The sequence below is a fragment of the Echeneis naucrates genome, chromosome 21 (assembly GCF_900963305.1).
Source record: "Echeneis naucrates chromosome 21, fEcheNa1.1, whole genome shotgun sequence".
Classification (NCBI taxonomy): domain Eukaryota; kingdom Metazoa; phylum Chordata; class Actinopteri; order Carangiformes; family Echeneidae; genus Echeneis; species Echeneis naucrates.
The window spans coordinates 18,444,391-18,468,859 of record NC_042531.1 but is presented as its reverse complement, the minus strand read 5'-3'; the positions used below and the strand labels follow the sequence as shown (position 1 = coordinate 18,468,859).

General features: G+C 38.6%; 1 protein-coding gene across 1 annotated transcript in view; it reads left to right on the top strand.

The window, feature by feature from the left end:
- Positions 1–24,080, top strand: part of calcrla (calcitonin receptor-like a) — a 28,378-nt gene extending 4,298 nt beyond the window's left edge. Inside the window, exons 2-13 of the mRNA XM_029530710.1 lie at positions 11,437–11,537; positions 12,881–13,034; positions 13,403–13,513; positions 13,717–13,829; positions 14,420–14,511; positions 14,605–14,731; positions 14,934–15,087; positions 15,207–15,267; positions 16,341–16,407; positions 16,877–17,095; positions 17,773–17,814; positions 20,169–24,080. Coding sequence (XP_029386570.1) covers positions 11,463–11,537; positions 12,881–13,034; positions 13,403–13,513; positions 13,717–13,829; positions 14,420–14,511; positions 14,605–14,731; positions 14,934–15,087; positions 15,207–15,267; positions 16,341–16,407; positions 16,877–17,095; positions 17,773–17,814; positions 20,169–20,390 — 1,437 coding nt within the window. The 5' untranslated portion in view covers positions 11,437–11,462 and the 3' untranslated portion in view covers positions 20,391–24,080. The remainder of the gene's footprint in view (positions 1–11,436; positions 11,538–12,880; positions 13,035–13,402; positions 13,514–13,716; positions 13,830–14,419; positions 14,512–14,604; positions 14,732–14,933; positions 15,088–15,206; positions 15,268–16,340; positions 16,408–16,876; positions 17,096–17,772; positions 17,815–20,168) is intronic.
- Positions 24,081–24,469: the final 389 nt, after the last annotated feature.

Below are 24,469 nucleotides of genomic sequence, written 5' to 3'. Positions count from 1 at the left end.
TCAACTAACCACATTAGCGCTCCTGCTGATGTCCTCTTGTCTCATCTAAAATAAACCAAAATGACAATGTTTCATTTAGACATCAGCAGGCCCTCCAGCCCCCCCCAGCCCCCAATGTGCAATGTGCAGCCAAAGATGGAAATTGAGCTTTTCTAATAAAGTAAATATTAGGTTTTCTCTGAACCTTACCAATTTATTACACCCTGCCCAAGCAAGAAAATCATCCCACCTGCCTTAATGTGTGTGAATGTGTGATTGTGAATAGTTTGTTGTTTGTTGTTGATGTTTATTTCAGCAGCTCAGATGTAGACCGTTGGTGTTCTCTGTCTGCAATTTTAACACAAAAAATAAAACGTTAACTGAGCATGAAAATTCCCAATCTGGTTTCATGTGTTTTATGTATTTTTTGGATCAAATTTTCTGAGTTATACAGAAACAGTTGAACTATGTGAAGACTCTAAGGGGGTTAGTAAGGAAGTAAGTGAGGAATATTAAATATAACAATAATTTCGCTGAAATTGATGATTATTTCATTTGTATTTTTTGTGCCTGTTCATTCGGTAAATAGCTGATTTATATTCTCAGCCATCATCACTCATGGATGCATTTTCATTACATGGAGATGCCTGCTGCTATGAGTGATGGCAGCGGTAAGTGGAATTATAAAAGATTAAACATTAAGAGAAATAAAATGTCTATTTTTTCTTTATCACATATCGCTTGATCACATATTTTTTTCCTTTAAGTTTTCTGGTTTCAGCTTCTTGGCTGTCCTATTTTTCTTGTTTTTCCTCATCATATTTGACAGTTCATTTATTTAAAATTTTTGGATAATTGATAATACTACTGTCGCTTCTGAGAGCTTGTGATTTCTTAACATTCGCTCAACAATCTTCTGAGAAAATAATCAGCAGATGAATCAATCATTAACATAAATCATAAGCAGCCCTACTACTATCATATGCTAGCCATGGCAGTTTTCATCAACAGTCAATCCACATCCACAGATTGTTATGAAACCCTTGATATTTCTGTTCTGCATACTGATATTATCATCTTAGCTAACACATGTTAGCAGTTAAATGTTTTTGCCGTGGCATACGGCGCAACTTGACCCTGTTAGTATTGACGTGAATAACTCCCTTGGAGGTCAGGTCTCGGGCCCACAGCAGGCACATGGAGGATTTTCCTTGGCTTCTTTAGAGCCGTCTTAAAACAGCTGTGAATTTGACCGAGCTCCAGGGCTATTTCTGTCAAGGCGATACAAGTAGGGAACCACACATACATACATAACATGCATAACAGCAGGCGAGCCTGTGGTCACTGCTGATCTTGTCAGAATCCAGTGAACGACATGAGATAAACCTCTTTGTTTCTTGAATATATGTTCTATGGACATAATGAAATATTTTATTGCATTTGATTACCAGTTTTTTAACCAAAAAATAATGATGTCTGTGATGCATGAATGGCACAAATGCAGCCATTGCGCTACCTTGCTGCTATTCCATCACTATAATTTTCTTTACTATCAGTATCCGTTGCAAACTATGTCACATGTATTTGTGATTGTTAGTGTGACATGGAATGACATGGAGCTATGGTGAAAGGATGAGTGAGGGCTTCTTGACTTTCCCAAAGGGATCCCAAAGGGCATCTTTTTGGGTTCATCATGTTTCCGTGCATAAACAGAAGGGGAAAAATCGAATTAGGCTGAAACATCATTGATGAAATTCACAACTATGAATCAAATTTTTGCTCATCCCAGAATAAAATCACACGAGTATATAGACACCTATTAAAACTCTTAGCGCCAGTTTTTTGGTCTGAAAGCCCTCAACCGGCCAACTTCATGACTACTAATTGCTACTACTGACAGCCATGAGACTAAAATCTGTGAAAAGCCCCAGACAATATATGATGCACGACTATCACACAGAGAGGAAAAGAGGCCACCCAAAACCAGCCTGTCAATGCACTTAGGGTGTTTGACAAGGAAAAATCTAGTGACCTGTATAAATGTGGCTCCATGTAGTGGAAAGAATGGGCAGAATTTGCCACTCTTCCACAAGGCTGTACTATACGCCTCAGGTTAAACACTCAGCACATGCTCAGCAGACCAGACTGTTTTAAACCCAGCCCAGGAGTACTCAAGCTCCATCGGAACATTTAAGAGAATTACTAGCAGACGTGCAGGTGTAGCGCACGATGGAGCTTGGTCTAATTTTAGCGCAGTATTTGCACCATTTTTTTCCTTTGCATAGATGCGAGGCCTGTGGAACGGGATCGTTTTCTGGGATGATACGTCCAGGTGTTAAGACACTACGTAAGAGATGTGTTCGTCATGTTCAAATAACGATGGCATGGCGCAACACCATTTCATGTTTGCGAGGGGATTTAACATTACCTTTTCAGCAACTGATGGCAGCCTGTTATCTCCACCTGGCATCTGCTCCTTGCATGTACACTTTAGTGCAGATGAGAAGATTGATGCCAAATTGACTGCAGACTGTAAATATTTAGCTGCCACCTAGAGATGGTTAGCTTTGCGCAGTACCAAGACTGTAAACTGGGGAAACAGGTAGCCTGGCTCTGTCCAAAGATAAAACAACCAACCTATCAGAACCTCTTCAGCTACATAAAAGAGTATATAAGCATTAAGTTCTCATAGTCATTTTTGCACTTAGATTTCTATGGATCAAAACAAATCAAGTTAATGCATTGATATGACAAAGTCATCTATCCATGGTTAAGGTGAGGGAGTTGTGTTTTGCTCAGAATCGTGTTCTGTGACTGATATGTGAAATCACATCCATTTACACTGAATGTGTTTTATTTTAGTAGCGCTTCCAGATGAAATAAGTTTCCACAGCTTATCCTTCTATAATTTGGAAGTTGCAATTCAGTGGAACAAAATGAATCTGAAATGATAAGATTATTGGGGTAGGAACATTGTTTCTCTCTCTGTCTCTCTCTTTGGTTTCTTCCAAAACTTGTTAAGTGTGAGTCCCAGCCAGACACTGTAAAGACACTGTAAAGATTCACAGGCCAAAAAAACGCTAAAAAGGCAACCCATCTAAAGCCATCAGATGAATGAAGTGAGGTACAACATTTCACTGGCATCAAGTAAAAATGTAGAAGTACAATTGCCTGACTATTGAGGAGTAAGCTACAGCTCAATTCTTGGTGTGTGTGTAAGCAGTAACATCCAAGGCCATCCCATTTCCAGTCTTTGTGCTAAGCCAAGAAATTCTTAGTTTTGCTAAAGAAGCATATTTCTCATGTCAAACTGTTTCCTTTGGACATGTTTTTGATAGCTGCAACCTGTTTAAATGCATGCTTAAAATAACAGTCTGATAATGTTTAAAGTCATCTTAAAGAGCCAAGTTTTTATAGCACCCATTTCCTCTGTGATAAGTTTTCATGACACCTTTCCGTGTTGCCGTACTTGCTCCAAAATTGGCTGGAACTCTCCATTGACTAACCCCTCTCTGTACACAGGTGCCAAAATATTAACTGAATTATATGAATCAGTGAAATACAAGAGGCCCGGTAACAGTTTCGCAGAGACATGCTCAGAATTATTGGAATTTCTAGTGTTAAAATGTACCACTGCCCTCTGTATTCTCTGCTATGTAAATTCAGGCTTTTTATCAGGCTTTATTTGTACAGTTGCACCATTGATTTCAGTCCAGGTACTTGTCGGTTAGTCAGTCGACTCACCCATGGGCGCTCAGATGGTCGCAGGTAACTTTTCTATTGAAGAAACATTGGCATTGAACAGGAAAACAAGCGCTGTGGTCTGAAAGTAGCTGGAACACTCAATTTGTGTTTTGAGCGGCGTGTTCAACTGTGCCCTTGAAGTTAAACCCCAAATAAAAATTCAAAGGTCAAGTGTGACCAGATAGAAGTTCAGGCTGAAAAAATAAACAAACAACAAAAACCAAAGTCTAGTATTCATAATCCAAACTTTAGCCAGACGGAAAATTTATATTGGTGGTGTTTGTCAAACCGTAAATTACACAAAGGACAGACATTAACTTGAAATGTGTTCCTCAAAAAACTGTCGACATGTAGCAGCTGTCCATGCCATCTACCATTCAGCCTCAAGGACTTTGAATCACCAGAGGCTCCTGTATGAACCAATCTTTTCTTTATTTCTCCATCAGATATATTGACACTCTGCAGTATTATACATAGGGGTACATCTGTGTCGTTGCCCTGACTGCAATGATAAGGATGAGGGAGTACATGAAATGACATGAACATTAGCTTTTGGATTATTGTGGACTCCAACACTTTTGGAAGACCACCAACCCGTTGCCATGTTAATGCAGGGAACATTGCATCACTCAGGCTGGGTGGACTGAGTGCTGAGGAGGTCTTTTCATGCAACAAAGTCAACTCCTCCTTCACATCTGTGTCGGATTGTTATTGTTTTCCCTGACATCTGGCAATGCCCTTGGCAATGAGGTTTGTATGAGGTCTGCTCTCGCGTCCTGGACTTGGTAACATGAATGGCTAACAGAATTAAACGCGATCCCATACTTTTCAGTTCCATGGGAAAGAGTTGTTCACTGTTCATCTGCCTATTTTTAGCTTTTTCATCAGGATATGAAATTCTCAAAGGGACTGACTTTTGCTTTTTGAGGGGTGTTTTTGTTGTACAAAATTGCCAGAAGATTGTGGGTGGCCAATCTGACACTGAACACTCCACATCAACAGTTCTCTGTCTGAACCACGATCATATTTGATAGATTTTTCACAGAATATGTACAGATCTTTTCTTTTATTGGAGAATATACATCTATCAATGAAGCAAACGTGAATGTATGAGCAGCTCAGCATGATATCATGTTGCTCATTAAGTGCATCGGGATGTACTGCAGACAGACTACAGAAAGAAAGTTAGAGACATGTAATGATGCAATGTACATACATGGGAGAGAGAGAGAGAGAGAGAGAGAGAAAGGGTGAGAGAGCCACGCGGCGGGGGGTGGGGGGGCGTTGTTCAGTTCAACCTCCAGCAGTGTAGGCCTATAGCAGCTGATAATGTTCCTTTAAGGTGCTTCATTGGCAAACATAACTGAGTATCATCTGCATAACAGTGAAAACCGATGCTGTGGTTCCACATAATATTGCCTGAAGAATATATAGGGTGAAAAGACTGGTCCGAGGACAGAACCCTGTGGAACTCCATGATTAACTTAAGTGGGTGAACATGAAATTTGAAAAAAGTGATATCTGATGAATATGATCTAAACCAGCTTAGTGTGGCTCCTTTGGCTCTAATTTCATGTTACAGCCTTTATAACGGAATATTCTGTTCGGTGGTGTCCAAAGCAGAGGAAGAAGTATGGAGGCCAATCCGTTGTCTGAAGCCATTAGAATGTTGGTAACTTTTACTGTACCAGTGCTGTTTCTGTGCTATGATGTACTATGTGTCTCAGAAGTTAAGGAGGCTAGAAAAATGTTCCAAAAACAAAATGGTAGAGAGTCACCTCATGGGATGGAGTGCCCATACGCAGAGTTTATTTAAATATCTAAGTGGGAGTCCACTGTACTGTGACACTGCCAAAGGGCTGATGTAAAGTCTTAACTCAGCATATTTTATTTTGCTGATCTTTTTTTTTTTTTCTCACAGGAAAAGGTTTCCCTTGTTCTTTTTTTTAGTTGTTATGTAACCACTCTTTGTACTTCTATTAAAGATATATGTGTGGCCATGCCTGGTTTCAGTTAGATGGAGACCCGTTCACCAGCAGAAAATCTCAGGTACTGGACTGTTGCCAGGCTGTTGGTCTACTCAGCAATCTAATGTCACTCAAACTGGATTTCTGATATCAATGCAATGCTATTTATATAGAATTTGCTAATAGAATAGAGGAAATGTACCTGTCTGGGTTACTATGTAAATTACCTCACAATGTAACTGTGTCTGCAATAAGCTAATATCGGCGCTGACATTTGATCGTTTATTCAAAATCCCCAATCTTCTTACAGGCTGATGGCTGATCAGCTATGATCTGTACAAAAGATATATATATATATATTACATTTAAAGTTAAAGCAGTCAGAAAAGTCCTGTGTATCTTAGAGGCTTTCCCACAGCACTCTTCTCCAGGTGTATTAATGCTATAGGCCCAGTATACATTCTCATTTACTATAAGTCTGTCATGACTCTGCACCAGAGATTTGCACGACTCCTACTGACTCCTACTCCTACTACTAAAATGATGTAAGACTACAATTCATTTAAAATCATCTCCAGAAGTCACAGCTGCGCTGATTCCCATGGTGGGAATTTTCTTCTCTCATTTTTACATAACAAACAAAAGATACTGGCCAGGGTATTCGAGTGTCCAGTTTCGTGTTTGACCTTCTAATAACAAAAAGTGCTTAGCGGGGTTTAGTGTGGATGTTTGTCTTACCATCAGGTATCATCGATACCTCAGAAATGTGCTTTCTTCTAAGATTAATTCACCTTTTACTGAGTGGGAATATTTTTTCTTTGGATTAAAAAAAAAAAAAAAAATTTTGGTTTCCATGCGAAGAAATTAACATTGAACTTGGCATAGTTCTTCATGTCTTTAACTGTAATTACTTGGGCCCACTGCCACCATTATATAATAATGGACCATTGCATATTCAGAGATGTTTAATACTACCTTTGAAGAAAGATTACATTGTTCCTAACTCTTTTTTGAATCGGGCCTCCTGGCAAATCTGGCTCAGCAGTTGAACATGAAGCGTTGTAACAGTCAGTGAAAAACCGACACACTGCTCATTTTATGATTGTCGTGCTTGTGCATGCGGGGACTTCATGGTCTCCCCCTTCTCTAGTTAGCTCTGTATCCTGCTATAGAACAAGGCAGTAATGATGTTATAGCCACTCGCCAGCCTAATTGACATGTGAATACCACTGAGGGGAATTCATGGTATGGGGATGGCCAAGCATCCTGTGAGGGCAAAAGGATGTTTACACCACCGCACAGCAACTCTGCTGGGACGGCGGAAGTTGATAAGTACAGGCAGAGCTCTGGCACTGCGCTGGGAATACAACAGCTGCTCTGCACAAGCTGTTTTTCAAGGTACCTCTCTGTACGCTGGAAGATGTAATAGGTGATGTCAGCCCTTGTGCAAAGTGTACATGACGAACCTCTTATGTGAAACACTCTGAGGCACTACAGATAATAGCGGACCACCCACAGTTTCGCTGTTCTCTGGTTAGTTTGAGTTGACCCAAACAAATCAATAATCGTGTTGTGCATCTGTGATGGTTGCTCTTGTAGCTTTGGGTCACAATTAGCAAAAGATAGAGATTTGATCTATTTACAAAGTTTATGATCAGTCACTTTTATTTCTTTTCTTGGTCCTATTTTGCATTGTTGTGTGACGTGTATAATTTGTGTAGCAGTAGGAGAAACAAAGTATGGCAGTAATGATCTGTTGCAGCTCTGACAAAATCAGTGACTAACCTCACTCTACTGTGGAAAATAATAGTGGGACATAGAGTAGAAGAGGAGTGTCCTGCTATGAATTATAGAAATTGCTCTGTAGCCACCCAGGGAGATGCAGCAGAGCATATCTGCTACACGTCCAGGAAGCTGCCAACAGCATAAGTTGCAGTCATGTCTCATTGGTTGTGTATTTTAGGAACAACAGGTGCCAACTTTCTGACTCTGTCTTTGGAAAATATTTCTGATAACTTTAAACAAGTGACAAATTAAGCTACTGTTACAGATAATGAAGAATAAACATGTTGAGGTGGTAGCGAATGTAGGATGACTGCAGATGGGGGAAAAAAAAAATGTAAGATATTACACAAAAAAAAAAATCTGGACTTTATTTTTGGAAGCTGTAAAATTGCCAAACACATGGAAGCCTTTCAAACATTACAGGGCAGAACTCTTTACATGATAAGTTGCAGAAATGTTATTCCCTTTTATTTCTCATATAGAATTTCACAATTTAACAAATCTGCAAAATGTCCAGTGCTGACACTTATTATTTATTTACAATAAATATTTCTACATTATTCTGTTCGCATGGACCGAACCAGTCAACTGGTACTGATTTGTCCGATAGGAATTTGAATCTTTTAACAACATATTATTGTGTTATTCTCTGGTGTGAAGTTTTAGGACTGGAAGTTTGTTTTAGAGCTCCATCTCCCCATAGCGCCTGAAAATATTTCAAAGGGAAGAGACATGTTTTTTTTCCTTTTGATTAAAGCTAAAGCAACCATCTGGATGGAGACTGTGCTCTTTTTTTTTTTTAAATCTGTGGGTTTGCAATAAGAGCAGCAATCATTGTTAAGTTACAGAATTTGTTACATTGTTTTTCAATCCTCATTTACATGGATTTCTCCAAACTTCTTTAAAACATATTATTTCTTCATTGTTTCTATTTCATGACAGAAATGAGAAAAAAAAAAGGTCTCGCTGGAAATCCCCATCATGACAATCATATTCCATTTAGCCAGAAGGTCAGGACATTTTTTTATTCAACACCACCTGTAGGATTTGTGAAGAAAAAAAAAAAGGAAGCTGGATGAGAGACAAACCACAACTACTGAAGCTATTTAGATCCACTGGGAAAGCATTCTGCTCCGTCTGGTCATTGTTGACATCTGACAGATCCCCTGTATCACTCTGCTAATGTATGAAGCACGTTTCTTGCCAAGGAACACGTGGGAAACTTGGCAAAGTGCAGCACCGCGTGTTTATCTGTGTGTGCCTGCATTATTGTGCGTTTGCATTCATACACGTGTAGCAAATCAGCTGATCCATTGTTGGTTGTTTCTAGTTTGCATATCATTATAATGTTTTACAGTCCCGCTTTCAGTAAGCCCTTCCTCCTCCTGGCTGTTTTCTTTCCCCCAGTTGATGCTGTTTTAAATCAGGGCAGGCTTTTGGGGCCATGAGGCCAGTCCCTCTGGTGACAGATCTGCAGAGACGCTTGTGGGAACCAACTGGGTCAGTGATGTCCGACAGGCTGTTGGCCTCCTGCTTTACCAGTTCATTAGTTTTCCATCTGTCATTGTTGAAGTTGCATTTAAAGTCCAATTAGGGGGGAAAAAAGACTCCTGGACAGGTTTCTAGGTTTACAAGCAGTGTAGGACAGGTGCACAACAACAGAGTTGAAAGGATATTACCACAATATCATGATATTTTAAACGGGCGTTAGGGTTAGGGTTAGGGGAAAGATTTCAAGTCATATGCAGCAGGGGAGGCATAGCAAGTAGGAGTAATGACAACGCAACAGAAGCCAGTTTGCTTTTGTATTTAATGTGTTGTCTGTGCTCTTTAACACAAACTCACTATGACAGTGTGTATTATATTGATCTCTAGATGTAACTAGCCAATTGTGCAGTCTGAACTAATAGTGACGTTTCACTCTTGGCATATCTCATATTTCCATCACATAACCTTGAGCCTATAGAGTCATGCAGTTTATGGCAGAAAGACGGATCTTCATGTTGATCTTTTGAGTTACTATGGTCTCCTTTCTTACTCCCAACGTGGACGCAATGACAAGATAAATGAATCAATACTACTCACAGCACCAAAGGCTTTTTTGGATTTATTGAATAGGCCATGGGTGGATCTGCAGCATCTCTTCTGTGTTTTTTTCCTCATATGTCTCACTTTCTCTCTGCAGATTCATATTCTATAATGCAACAGGCTGTTAAAAAATGTTTCTTCCAAACTCCAATGATTACTAATGGTCACGTGCAGCAGAAAAAAAAGCTCTAAAACACGACACCTACTTCCTGGTCAATTTATCATCAGTGCTTGAAAATAAGCTCTTTGTATCAAGAATTTAATTTTCTTCCTATTTCTTCTTCTTCTTGGAATGTTCTTGCGCATTTTAGCCCTTCTATTCCACCACATATAATTAGACTTCAATTTAAGCTGAAGCAAATACAAGCAACAATCAGGTTCTCTGAGGTGTGAAAGATGTTATTAAATCGTGCTTTAGATAGAGATGTAGTCCACTCCTCTGTGCTGATGACGTACATGCATGTCATTTAGGGTTCAAGCTCTCTGTCACTCTTTTTATCTTGCTGACTTTCATCCCTCCTGGGTTGTTTTATTTCTCCTCTACTCATTAGTTTCCTGGGGACAACATCGCTGTCACATGAACCCAGCTTAGTCATTTTTAATGAGCGTATCACTACAATTTATTCTTCACAAAAATAACACGTAAATAAGCCAAGAGAGCATGGGCCTTCACTTTGCTGGCACTCAGAGACTCTTTGATTATGGAACATCAGCATTGGCAGGCAGACTTTAACGAAAGCTAGCAGAGCATTAGAACAGCTTCTGCGTTGAAAAGCAGATTCCAGCAATCTGAGGGGTGTGTCTCCAATTGAAATTTGTCTCATCTGCTATGCAGCAGTCGTGACATGAAATCCCAGTGGCCTGCAGCTCTGTGGCAAAAAATTATCTCAGGTTCTGCTTTGATGAGACACCATCATCACCATTTAAAAGAACAAAACTGCGTGACACACACATTAACTGATTCAAAACTACTGTAACAAATGAGAATGTGTGAATTTTGCAAAAGATATATGGCTCCCAAAACACACAACCGCACTGACATGGGTTTCAGATGTGTTTACACAAATCCTATCAGAGAATGGGAACTTTCCGAGGTCATTGGGTTTTGATTAGGCCAAGTCCAATGACTTATTCAGCTGTGTTGCCGTTTGGTCAACAGGCAAAAATTATTGTGGCTGAGGGGCTATTTCCCTCCAAACTCGCCTCACTTGAATATTAACTGAATGCATATATAGATCAGAGCAGCTAGTTGTTTTCTTTCTGTTTCAGTTACTGGTGTCCCCATTAAGAATGTTTATACCAAGTTTAACTTTCATGAGTAGAATCAAAAGACGAAAGAATCAGCTTTGAACAAATGATAAAAACTCCATTAACACCCAGCAAATGAAAAAGGCCCGGAGCAGAGTGAGAACTCTGTTGAAGTTAAGTACCAGTCCAAGTATTTCTCAATTTTCTTCCATTACTTTTTTTCGGTGGTCATCGCATGTGCTTTTGGAGGTTGCTTGGCAACGTGACTCTTAAATTAATCTGTGCAATCTGTTTTCCTCTGCAAGTTCTCATTCAGTCATTCAGTATTTGTTTTGTTCTTGTTGTCGACACTCACTGAAGGGCACTTTAATTGAACAAAAAAGAGCTGTTAATCCATTGAGAACAAGTGACAATGGATGGTGCCTTTTGTTTCTAAATCCTTCATAGTCTTTGATGTGTGTCAGTCAGAAACACTGTCTACTGCTTTAGGTCACTCACTATTTGGTCAGTGGTAGTTCCCCAGCAGTAAGACTGCATGTGATTGAAGTGGCTGGTAAAATGTAGTGCTATAGAGAAGTTCTCTTTTTCTAATGAGCGAATGATGTTCTCCCTCTTACATCTGCAGCCGGACAATTGTCAAGCAGCTCCACCATGGCCAAAAGGAGGATGGAGAGCGTTGGGCAGAGTTGGATTGTAGCCCTTGTACTGCTTTGTCATCTAACAAAGGTAGCACAGCCTACAGACACACAGGCGAACAAGAAAATACTGAAAAGAGAAACACAGGAAATTCATAGGTTGTGTGGATATATAATGTAGAGACAGCTACAGAGTAAGCACACAAGTCATATTTCTGTACCAATAGACATTGTATATTTTCCTTAATTATTATTTAGTCCAACATATTTAGGCTTATTTGCAGTATGTTGATTTTCTAAAGGGATAAAAAGCTACTTCCAGTAGGAATCAGCTGCGCATTAAAATGCTGGATACATCTGGTTAACAATGACTCTGCATAGATGTCATATTTTCCAGCGCAAATGGATTTAATAGAAGCTTGTGTATGTTAGACTCCCTTCCCAGGCATTAGGAATGGAGAAGGAGTGAAGACTCTTACTTTAATACATCCCCACTGAGTCAGAATACGGAGCCAAAAGTGAGTCAGACACATAAATAATGTGAAGACAGTGGTTTTGTCTGTTCTCATCAGACATGCAAACAACACTGGAGAAATGTATTCAACAAAAACTGCAACAACGTAAGAAATTGTATTTACTCCAGTAAAAGCTTTCAGTTAAAATATTATTAGGATATATTTTTAAATGGGCAAAAGAGGAAAGGTGAAAAATGCAATGTATTGTACCACCGCAGCAGGTGTCCGTAGACATGTTGGGGAAACGACATAAATCCAAAAGATGCAGGTTCTTATAGAAAGAACAACAGGATAAAATTGGCGTCAGCAGCGGCATCCAATGAACAAAGACAAAACTCTGCGTTGCTAGGCAACAGAATAGTTGGCGATGCTCCCCTCTGTAAAACGAGAAGCAACAAACAGCCATTCATTGCGCTCACCTTTCTGAAAACCACTGTGAGGCTTGTGCACAGTGAAGTCCTCCACATCTGCTTCACATCCAACATTTCCACTCGTTCACTCCTATTCTACAAAATGACCTTGATAATGATAGTAATTATGTAAGAGTAAAACTACTGATAAAAAAAAATGCCCAACCAAAACCAGCTTTGTTATGGTGGCATTTTATTTATTTATTTATTTTCCATTTTACTCTTGGTTCTTACCTGTTAATAAAAGATATGAAGCATAACAAATAAACCAAAAGCAGAAAGCATCACTGCACTTCTGTTGTCAATCTGCAGCAAAATTTCTGACTAGCTTTGGTAAGTTAAATTTACAAAGGAAAAAAATGTCCAAATAGCATCTATACTAAATTACTCATATACATTATATACATTATATCTTCTGTGTGATATTTCCAGGACCTCTTCAGAAGAATAGCTCCTCATCAAAAGAGGCCGAAAAGTTGATTTGCATTGTTTCCTTTCTTCCTTTGCAGTTTTCAGTGAAGGCTAGTCTGGAGGTCAATAAAACCCAACAGCAGCATCCAACCAATGTCTACCATGACATGGGACTGACCAGGAACAAGATCGTAACTGCACAGTTTGAGTGCTATCAAAAGATAATGAAGGATAATAACCAGAACAGAGAAGGTAGCTGTGGTGTTTCATTTTCTTTAAACTTCAATTTTCATTGCAGAAAAAATGACGAGAAAACACCATTAGTAGGAAATTGTGTAATTTATTAAATATTGCTCAGTTCCTAAAAATAGTTTTCAAATAGTGAACAGCACATTTTCATTCTGAACTTTTTGAAATTAGTTATCAAAGATAACATGGTCTGCAGAAGTGACCGACTAATTGAACTGAAATTGAATTCACTGAAACACTGAACATTTTCGCTCTTTGCAGAGACCTCATTGTAAAGTTTGTGTTTTACTGGAAAATGCCTAATGAATGATACCATTCAATCGGTGCAAAGTTTGATGCATTTTAGTGTCTAACAATCTCTATGGTTTTAGAGCCCATGTGTAACCGCACTTGGGATGGCTGGCTCTGCTGGGACGACACTAAGGCAGGAGTCGTCTCAGAGCAGCACTGCCCGGACTATTTCCAAGATTTTGATCCCTCAGGTGAGATCATTCATCCAGAAGAAAAGTACATATCCGGGCTCATTGTCCTTTTGACTTTTTTTAGCCATTAGCTCCCGCAATAATGCCCAAATGTTTTCCTACATGCAATGATGACAAAAACAATATTGAAACTACTATATATTGGGAAGTTTTCTCATCTCAACTTTGCTGATTTCTTTTCTTTTTTTTTTTTTTTTCTGCAGAGATGGTCACAAAGATTTGCACTGAGAGTGGTCATTGGTTCTTGCATCCTGAGAGCAACCGGACTTGGAGCAATTTCACCCGCTGCAATGAACACACCAATGAAGGCAGAGTGGTTGGTCATAACAAGACAATAAAATTATAAATTATATGCAGTAGTGCAGGATTAATTACAAAGCAATGAGTTGTGGTTATTGTTGACCTTTAACAGATCTCTGAACAGATATGCCATTTTATGGATGCTTCTGAGAGCCCTGGGTTATTAATGGCAATCCCTTTATAATATTGAGTGTGAGGATGTTTGGGTGTTAAAGCGTTAAAATTCATCATGTGGTTTTTTGAATTAGCTTCAGTAAATGTAAACCCAAAGTTTGTGGGAAAAGGGCCAGTGGGAAGAAAAACTGGGGTCACCAGTTGTAATAACATTCCAGTGTCCTCTGGGAACCATGAAAAACAAGTGAAAGTTCTCCCTTATTCCATTAAAGGTAAATTCCATTAAGTAGACTTTCCATGATTTGTCAACTTGACCTGATCTAACTCAAGTAAATTAAGTATTTATCAAAACAGGAAAGGGCGCGAGTTTATTTATGGAGAGATGTAGATGTATGGACACAATGCTGGCACTGAGTGATGTATTATCTCTCAACACCAGTAGTCATTAGGATATCTAGATAATCGAATTTGTTTTCTCTTGCTTCCCACCAGACGGCAATGAATCTTTTCTACTTAGCCCTCATAGGTCACGGATTGTCCTTGACCTCCCTCTTCATCTCCCTTGGGATATTCTTTCATTTCAAGTGAGCCAACAACTTTACCTAATGGCAGATAATCATCATCCCTGGTATAAATCGCCGCGATTGAGATGAAATGTCATCTTTGTCATTTTACAGGAGTTTAAGTTGCCAAAGGATCACCCTTCACAAAAACCTCTTCTTTTCCTTTGTTCTCAACTCCGTGATCACTATCATTTGGTTGACAGCCGTGGCAAACAACCAGGAGTTGGTGCAGAGGAATCCAGTGAGTTTTATTTTGAATATTCATATTAATTCAAAGTTTAATTTCAGCTTTGTGTCATCCAAGTTTCATTATTTAATGATAATAAATGCTCCAGAAACTGCACTCTTTACTCATTTAGCGTGACTGCAAATGAAAGCTACAGCAAGCAGAGAAAATACTGTCACACGTTCATGATGATCATAATGCTCCTCTTCCTCTTCAGACAAGCTGCAAAGTGTCCCAGTTCATCCACCTCTACCTGTTTGGCTGCAATTACTTCTGGATGCTGTGTGAGGGAATATACCTGCACACGCTCATCGTGGTGGCCGTGTTTGCTGAAAAGCAGCACCTGATGTGGTACTATCTGCTGGGCTGGGGTATGTAGGAGATGGTGCCTTGTTGACTGTATATTCCACAATCGGCATAAACTGCGTTTGTTTTTAAAGCCAGGCGAGGTTTCCGACGTGAAGTGTGTTTTTTCTCACTCCCCTCGCAGGATTTCCTCTCATCCCTGCCTGCATACACGCCGTCGCCCGAAGCTACTACTACAATGACAAGTAAGCGATCGAGGGGGTTGAACTGTATCTATAAAATGACAGCCAAACCTAGTAAATAAGATACAAATAAAAGTAGTAGTCGGCTAAGAGCTTGGCGACGTTACTACTCGTTGCCTGCCCCCGCTAGTTAAGATAAAGGTTAGCTTGCTAGCGTTCTGCCCAGTGTTAATGTCTCTGATGAACTCTGATCCCTGTGATTTTACCCTCCACTGCAAACCATTTTATCTAATAGAAAAAAATCCTTAAGATATAATTGGGCTTTGGAGTCATGTTTTTAGCCATAAACTCAAATAAACTTGCTTATTCGCAGCAATTTTCCAGTTAACAATCTCACCTGTGCTCACTTTGTAAGCTAAAAGTTAAGCAAACAGCCTGTTAGCTTAGCTCGTTAGCTAATGAGCTTATTCACAGATAACTCGTAAGATTGTTAACTCAGTTTATTCACGATTCTGACAATAACAATAGTTTATTTGCAGTTCACAATTGGACAATTTAGAACATGGGCTGGGTAAATTACCATGTTTACCCAGTGAATTCTGCACATTTATTTTTGTTTTTTTGTTTATGAGATAATGATCTTACCCATAGCCACTAGCTAAATCGTTAGCTTGTTGGTGAAATAATTGCACTTAATGTCCCAGAGCAGTTCATTCAGAAGACCTTTATATCTTCTGCTGTTTTACATGTATTACATGCTCTGGTGATTGAATTTAGACAAATAGGCATTCATATAAATCCTGGCGGTGCCATGCTTTAAAGTAAATATTCTCCAAAGTTATCCTAAAGTTAGCCTGAATTTGTTGTTGATGCAGTTAACAAGGCCACAAGAAAGTAATGTATAACAGAAGTATTTCCCAGTTTGGGATCAATAAACCTATCTGCTACTTGTGTGTCTGAAACTTTGCAGAAAACTTTTTTTTTTTTTTTTTTTTTTTGCAAGAATACTCCCAAACTGTTCATGCAGATTCATTTCTCAGCATATCCATTGATCTGTATCGTGGGTCAGCCATCATGTGATTCACTGACCCTGTTGTGAAAAACCTTTTTCTCTTTTGTCCTCTGCTCCGCTGTAGCTGTTGGATTAGCTCCAATACGTCACTACTCTACATCATCCATGGTCCAATCTGTGCTGCTCTTTTGGTAAGAAGCAATTACAGCAAAGTAAATCACAACAACTAAACCACATGGTTTGTTCCATTCGGCTTGGTGGACTGTTTTCACTGTGCAATGAGCAGCTATAGGCTGCTTTTGTTTCTCCTTTCAGTGGACTGAAAGCAACACACAGTCTCATAGCATGTATAATTGTGTTGATCTTAGGAAATCAATGCATCTGCCCCTTTGACTATCTTCCCAGGTCCCCAGGCCCATGTGCAATTGTAGGAATTCACCTAATCAGCACAGCTAGACATATTACGGAGAAATCTGGTTGGTTGGCTCTTTTAGGACTTAATATTTCAGCCCCCGACGCATGTTAATTGTTTTGTTAATATTTACATACAAAAAGAGCGAGAAGTTAAGTGTAATTTTGCTTGTCCTGGATTTTCTGTTTCAACCTTATACAATATTATGTAACTGTATTTGTATGTCCTGTGTGCTACTTTTTCCCCAGGTCAATTTGTTTTTTCTGTTGAACATTGTTCGAGTGCTCATCACCAAACTGAAGGTGACCCATCAGGCAGAGTCGAGTCTCTATATGAAAGCAGTGAGAGCCACCCTTATCCTGGTGCCTCTCCTGGGAATTCAGTATGTCCTACTTCCCTACAAGCCAGAGGGACGGGTCTCCTCTGAAATATACGACTACATCATGCACATACTAATGCATTACCAGGTGAGATGGTGGCCACTGGTGTGCCATTTTGATTTGATTGTCAAATGTGGCTGAGTGAGAGAAACCAGCTTCCTTGAACATTTAAAAACAAAGATAATAAAAATCATTAAATCTCACACACTCAAATGCATGTGCAGTTTATATTTTTAGAATGGTATTCAAAGTTTGCTCTCCATTGCTTGCCCTATAAAAGCTCCCGTGCTCTGTTTCAGTAATGTTGTCATTTCGTAACATATATCTCATTTAGTGTCTCTCTCTAAATGTTGTCACATAAAAAAATGAACTGTTGTCTAGACATAACCCGAGTTGTTGTCTGTAGTGGAAGCTAAACATCCTCATTACTCTCTGACAAGACATTATTTTTGTTGTAAGGCCAGTTAAAAACAGCAGGAAGGAAGGCATGAATTATCTGAGCTGAGAGGGACTGGAATCAGTATGATAGTGAGGTGATATCTGATCATCCTGTGCTGTCCCAGTGTGGGCAGAACAGTCAGAGGGTCTTGAGCAATAGGCTGAATAAACTCTCCAAATTAATTCAATTTGACCCTCCCATTTTTTTTAAGCTTCATCATTTCAAAGCACAAGATTTAATATATAAACAGCTAACAACAGATATTAGCATTTACTAAGGTTTGTTCTATTTCTTTTTCATGTGATACATATTGTTTTTATTCCAGGGTCTCCTGGTGGCCACTATCTTCTGTTTCTTCAACGGAGAAGTAAGACTGGGCTATGTCCTTTCCCTTTTATTTTTAGACCTGTTTATGTACATACACACTTTTCCACATTTCCCCTTTTTGTCAGGCTAAGACTAGGGAAATCCGTCTGCATTACTATTAGAGCAGAATGGTTTAAAAAGCTTAAGTCTTGACGATATCAGGCTCCAAAGACTGCAAAGTTAGAAATATTTACTGTTGGCAAGCAGCCATGCATGGACTGTGCACTTCTATCAATGATCTGCATATGAAACAGTTCATTTTTTGCCAAAGTAAATGTCTTACAGGAGCTGTCGTGTTAGCCTTTTTTTAACCAAGGTAAACAAAGAGTTTAAAATGTAGAATTATGTGTTGTGATGCTGAGCTCATTATTTGCTGGAAAAATCTTACAGTTGGTGTCAAACATTTACATACACTTACCATGGACATGAATGTCATACCAATGTTGGCTTTCAATGATTTCTTTGAACTGTTTATCACTTGATCAGAGTATGATTGTACAACATATATATTAGAAAAAGATGCAAAGGTTTTCATTTATTTAGGGTTTTCTTAAATGAATACAGTCAAAATTATACATTCAGGGTCAAAAAAATACATAGGCTACACCTAGTATTTAGTTTAATGTCCCTTAATAAGTTTGACTTTGACCAAATTTTATTGGTTTCCTTTCACAGACTCGGCTTTTAAACATGATCCATGTATACTGTGGGGCATTGACTTCAGGATTTTGGAAAGTCTATTCCAAAAGCTTCATGTTAACATGCTTTCTCCACTCCACAGCCATCTTAGATGTATGCTTGTGGTAATTGCCCAGTTGGCTTCAACCATCTAGCTGATGGTTTCAGATTATGCTGATGAATTCTGAAGTAATCTACACTCATTATTCCCTCAACTTCCTGACAGCAAAACAATCCAAGAGCATGATGGTACTGTCAGCATGCTAACCAGCTGGTACAGTGTTTTTGCCTCACCTTTCTCCTCCAGACATTTCTCTGGTCATTGTGGCCAACCAACTCATGACCATAAAACCTTCCCTCTGAAAGATTTTTCATTGTCCATGTGGTCAGCTACAAACTTTAGTCATGTTTGAAGATGTTGATTCTTGAACAGCAGCCTCTCAGTCCATCTCAATCTGCATCTAAGAGGTCTTGGCAAGTTGTACAACATTTTGTTGTTGTTATGTTTGTCCCTTTATTTATTTATTAATTTATTTAAACCTTCTCTGTTCATTAGCTGGGGCAGGCAGCATGAATACTCCTGGTGCCTTGTTGTGCTGAAACAGTTTTACTCTGCGAAGGAGTCTGACATACTGTCGGTTAATTGGCCCAGTTTTGATTTCAGAAAACCAATGATTAGTTAAAACTTGTGCACCAAATTCTTGTTTTGTTTTGTTTTTGTTTTTTTTTTGTTTTTTTATTACCACTAAAAAAGGTACGCTTTGTACAATCATTCTGTCGGTGAAAAAGAACAGTCAAAAAGCTCAATATTCCCATGACATTTCTCTCCATGTTGAGTTTATGTACCAACTATGGATCAAATCAAAACCATAGTCCAAAAGCTTTAATTGGAATAATATACAGTTTGCAAATTGTTTTGTAGGGCACAGTCTCCTTAAAAACTTAATGTGACAGGAGATTTTGATTGATCCAAAAAAAAAAAAAAAATCCCTGTTTAAAGTATGGGGTGTAGGAATTTGGAATACCTGTTGGCAACTGTGGTATGGCATGATGATACCATGAATGAGAATCCACAGAACTTGATTAAATAGAATTAATGTTGTTGGTATTCTTAATGCTGTTAGGCATAAGGCTAACATGGCACTCAGGGACTGAGATGGCAGCATAGGCACATGTGTTTTAATCACACAAATGGAAACAGGACTTTCAGCTTGTCAGGATTGCTTTGAGATTGGAAATGAGGGAAACAGCTAACCTGGCTCTATTCAAAGTTCAAAAAGTTGCTTGGCGACTGTTAATGGGTTCTTGTCATCACAACGAAATTTTCAGGCAAACAGCCGAGACACTTCACAGATACCCTGGGTGGGTGAAAACCTGCCAAGAAATAGTTCCACTACACAAATACTTTTTTGTTTTTTGATTTTTAAAAAAAAAAAAAAAAAAAGTTGCAATAAGTGTAAGTGAGGTTTTTTAGGGTTATGAAGCTTTTTTACTTTTTCTAGTTCGTATACGGGGCCAAAACATCTCTCATTATCTCATCTTATCACTGAAGAATAAACAATATGTAGTTTCCACATTGTTGACCTTCATTTTCAATGCACAAATTGTATTTGTACATCAACTAATTATTCCAATTTCATCCTATTAATATCTGAAATTTGTTTTTGTTTTTGTTAGGTTCAAGCAGTTCTAAGGAGGCACTGGAACCAGTATAATATCCAGTTTGGCAACAGTGTAGGGAATCACTCAGATACCATGCGCTCAGCCTCCTACACGGCTTCCTCTATCACAGAGGTACAGGGCTGCTACAGCATTGACAGCCACACAGAACACATGAATGGCAAGGGCTACTATGACACAGACACCTCCATGTTAAAGTCAGACAGCCCCTTCGCCTGACAGCAACACTCCTCTCAAACTTTGTCCATCCTACCCCCTCCCTTATAAAAACTGCAGCATGTTTGGAACTCCTTGGCAACTAGGGAATCTCACTTCTTCCTAAAATAAGGTGTCTGAAGAAACGAAAAGGGGAGGAAGGTGTGACCTGAAGATAAATGTTGCTTCTCTGTCACAGGCCCTTTGGCAGCACTGTGTGGGTGCAGTACTGATGTCCAGATTATTGTTCAGGTAATCACAATATTGCTGCAATTTTTCTGCCAGGGGCAGGGGGGTCATGTCGTGCACAAAAAGCCTTTGGTTACAAAATTCAATATGTTAATTGCCAAACCAAGAGATCCCACCTGTCTTGTATATTTTTTTTTATTTTTCATTACAGAATCAGAACAGGGTCAAGACATCTAACTCTTGCATAATAATATATTAGCCCTTTATTGTTCAATATGTAAAACTTAATTTATCTGAACACATTCTTGTTTATTAGATGGAAATAGGATAAATACCATACAGTATTTATTAAAATGTGCAGCACATGTTTTACTGCATTTTGTCAAACTTGCAAGCTTCACATAAACTTTAAAGGCTTTTTTTTTTTCCCCTTTCTTTTTTGTGTGTGTAATTCTGTCTGTGCAGTTATTGCAGACGATGGTATGCGTTATACTGTTAGCTTGCACGCTTCATTCTTAGGCTTCATGTTGCTAATGTTTAAGCATTTGTTCACTGTAAGTGATCCTTACTGACGTGTATCCTTTAAATCGGTAGGTTGTAATGTGACTTATCAGAAGAATATTATCACAGCAAAGCCATCTTGAAATCACATGTACTCTAATATCTGCTCATTATACTTGAATGTAACAGTTAAAAGACCTGGCTCTATTGAACATAAACGCATCACATTCCCATTCACTGTTGTCTTTAGTTTTATTTCTCTCATTTAAGATCTCAGATTTAAATATGACTGTGTGTTCAGACCAAAAACAGCACTGTGTTTTAAAAAGTATATTCATATATATATACGCGCACACATGCGCTTCAGGAGTGTTTCTCATGTTTTGGTGGTCCTAACAGGATTCTTTAGGACCAATTAGCGAATGAACTATTGATTGATTAATGAAATGATTTCAGTGATCGGAAACTGATTTATGGAGAGGGAGAATGAAGCCTTTTTCATACAAATAGTGTTCTCAGGTTTTGTTTTTGTTTTTTTCTTATCAGATGACACTACGTTATCATCCCAACATCATACAACATTGCATTAAATTAATTCAAATGAAAGAGAGAACTGTAGTCTTTGGTTCTTTTTGTTTTTCCCCATGTCGTGCTGCTATCAATCTGAATGCAGCCTTATCCAGATGTACACATGCAAAAGCTATTCTCTGTAGAGCATTCAGTGAAAGCAAGCTTTATTCAGACCATAACAACCTCTGCAGTTATGTTGATTTAACCCATTCACACCCCTAAACCTTTACTGTTTTTTTTTTTTCAATTTAGAAACCTATTCATCAATCCGTCCACAAAATCGGGAACATGACTCATTCTCAAATGTAAATAAGTTTGTAGCTCTAGCATTTCTGCACATGTAAGTTTGCTTATGTGTCAGCATGGTTTATATATATATATTATATATAATGCCACTAATATTTATAAGGACATCATACTCTAAACTCCATTGAATCGTGAAACAACCTTCTAATGTGACAGTGTGCAGGACATTGATGAAAACACTGTTCTATTCTTATGTTTATCAAAAGTTAGGGGTGGGGTCCAGGATTTCTAACTGAGAGCTTTCCACAGGCTACTGTATTTGTGTCTGTATTTTTTTGTCATCATCTTTCATATATTCTCTCATCTCTTTTTTTCCTGTATTTGAAAGTAAAGAAAGAAAAGAACTGCTACCTTCTGTGCGAGTTGTTCACAACTCAGACATAAGTGAAACAAACGTAGTGCCAGCCTTCAAAAGGATGTGTTTTCTTTGCTATGTCATTGAAGAGTATTGGAGAAAAAAAAGTGTACCCTCTGTGTCACAATATTTGTGTGTTTGGAGTGGATAACCTGGTGGGGAAATTCATGTACACGGTCAGAAACAAAACCAACAAAACATTCAACTTAGGTGAATGATAAATTCTGAACATCTTTATTTTTCCAGTAGTCTCTGAATCTAATGTTAAAATCTAAAGCAAGTGACTGCACATAGACTAACAGTTTAACATTTACCTGTAATCCTTCACATTGGAAGCATTCATGTTTTTCTTGTTCAAAGTGAGAGGTATCAAGCACCACGATCACAAATACGGTTTTGTACTTTTTATCTCAGATCATCAGCACACTTGATCAGTTTAATCATAAACTGCACTGGCTGCATTTATCACTGCCGGAACCGCTTTACAGAAATTTAGTAGTGTGCGACAACATCATGAAGTCTTGGTAATTCAAGTAATTTACGGTGTAATGATGCATCATGGTCAATAAGGAATCCATAGTAATTCCATCACAATGGAGCTGTTTGACACATGTGCTAACTCCTGTGTACCATTTATGTTGTGTATTTATGTGTGAATTCTTTTCATATGACTCTCCAAAGGGTTTGCAAAGACCCAAGTGACTCTTTGGTGTAATGTTAAGTATGGCAAAAACACTGACGGCAATATCTGTAGTTTTTGTTTATACTGTACTGTATTGAAGAAAAGGTAGTCTTGACACATTGACTCCACACTGCTGTTTGAATGTAACTGGTGTTTTATTCTCTGGATGTGTAAAAGTATATAGACACATGTATATTTATAAATATCGTCTCTTTTTTTTTTTTTATTATTTAGCTGTCAAAAGTGAGGTCCACCAAATCTTTAAGAACACATTGTACCTCTGTGGTGAGCTGTTGTGATGAGTAACATCTGCTGGGTTGGAAAAAAAGTCTTTACAGTCACTGTCAAAAGGAACAAACAAGCTTTGTTTTATGTCATTGAGCTCCTCAGTCCACTGAAGCTCAGTTGAAACAACTGCTTCACCAACTGAAATTTGTGTTCTATATATTAATTCTATGCTGAAACATTGAAAATATCATGCATTGAAAGCCCCAAGTTGAGCCCACCAGCCACCATCCAACCTTCTATTATGTAGTTTTTCGGGGTATTTATCTAAACTTGCTATATTGGTATTCATTAAATCAGAAAACATTCACCTTATCAGTGCAGAGGCTTTAATATCGTCTTCTGATTGGTTGACTGGCCTGTTGTACTAGAGATTCAGAGAGATCAAGTCAAATTGTGTCATGTTGACTCATATATATTTACAGCACAACACAACCTAAATATTGCTTGTGAGAATACTATATTTTTAATGACTACTTTTCTCCCATTGTGTTTGACTTCACTCATGGGGTTTAATGAAAAGTCTCCCATGTGATTTCTTAATAGTGATGAAATATTGAATGAACTTCACCATTTTCTCTGCATTAGCCATTTATAGCCTTGACATAGAATAGCATTTCTTCTTCTTGTACCTAATTTTCATACATGTAAAATGGTGTGTGTAGAGATTAACATGTAATATAATACACCAATCATGATGGTACAGTAGTGAATAAATTGAGTGTGATCTTATTGATGTACAATTCTTCGTGAGATTATGAGACCAATCGACTGCTTGATTATGCGGCAGTGGCAGATGAGCCTGCCGAAGCACCACAAGCACATTCATAAAAACACCCTGACGAGCTGTTGTGTTTGTCTTTGTTTGTTTTGGGTTTTTTTTTTTCCCCCCCCCCACTGTTTGCTTTAAAACAAAGAAATTCACTCGAACATGAAAAGACGAGCTCCTCCTTAATGTGGTATTGTCTCACCACAAGAATGCATTCATACTGTCATTTTGCATGCTGCTCTCAGATAAGTTCAAAAGTTCATTCACAATTCTCTAACCGAAAATGAGCAGAGGGATAAAGGCGTGCTTCCGCCACTAGCCTCCTCTGTGTGCCGCTCCGTCCAATTACAGCTCCCTGTACCACTCATTTAATGCCACCCCACTGACTCCAAGCAGCTTGAGCTGACGTTAGGAATTACTTGTGATCCTTATCTAGCCTTTTCAGC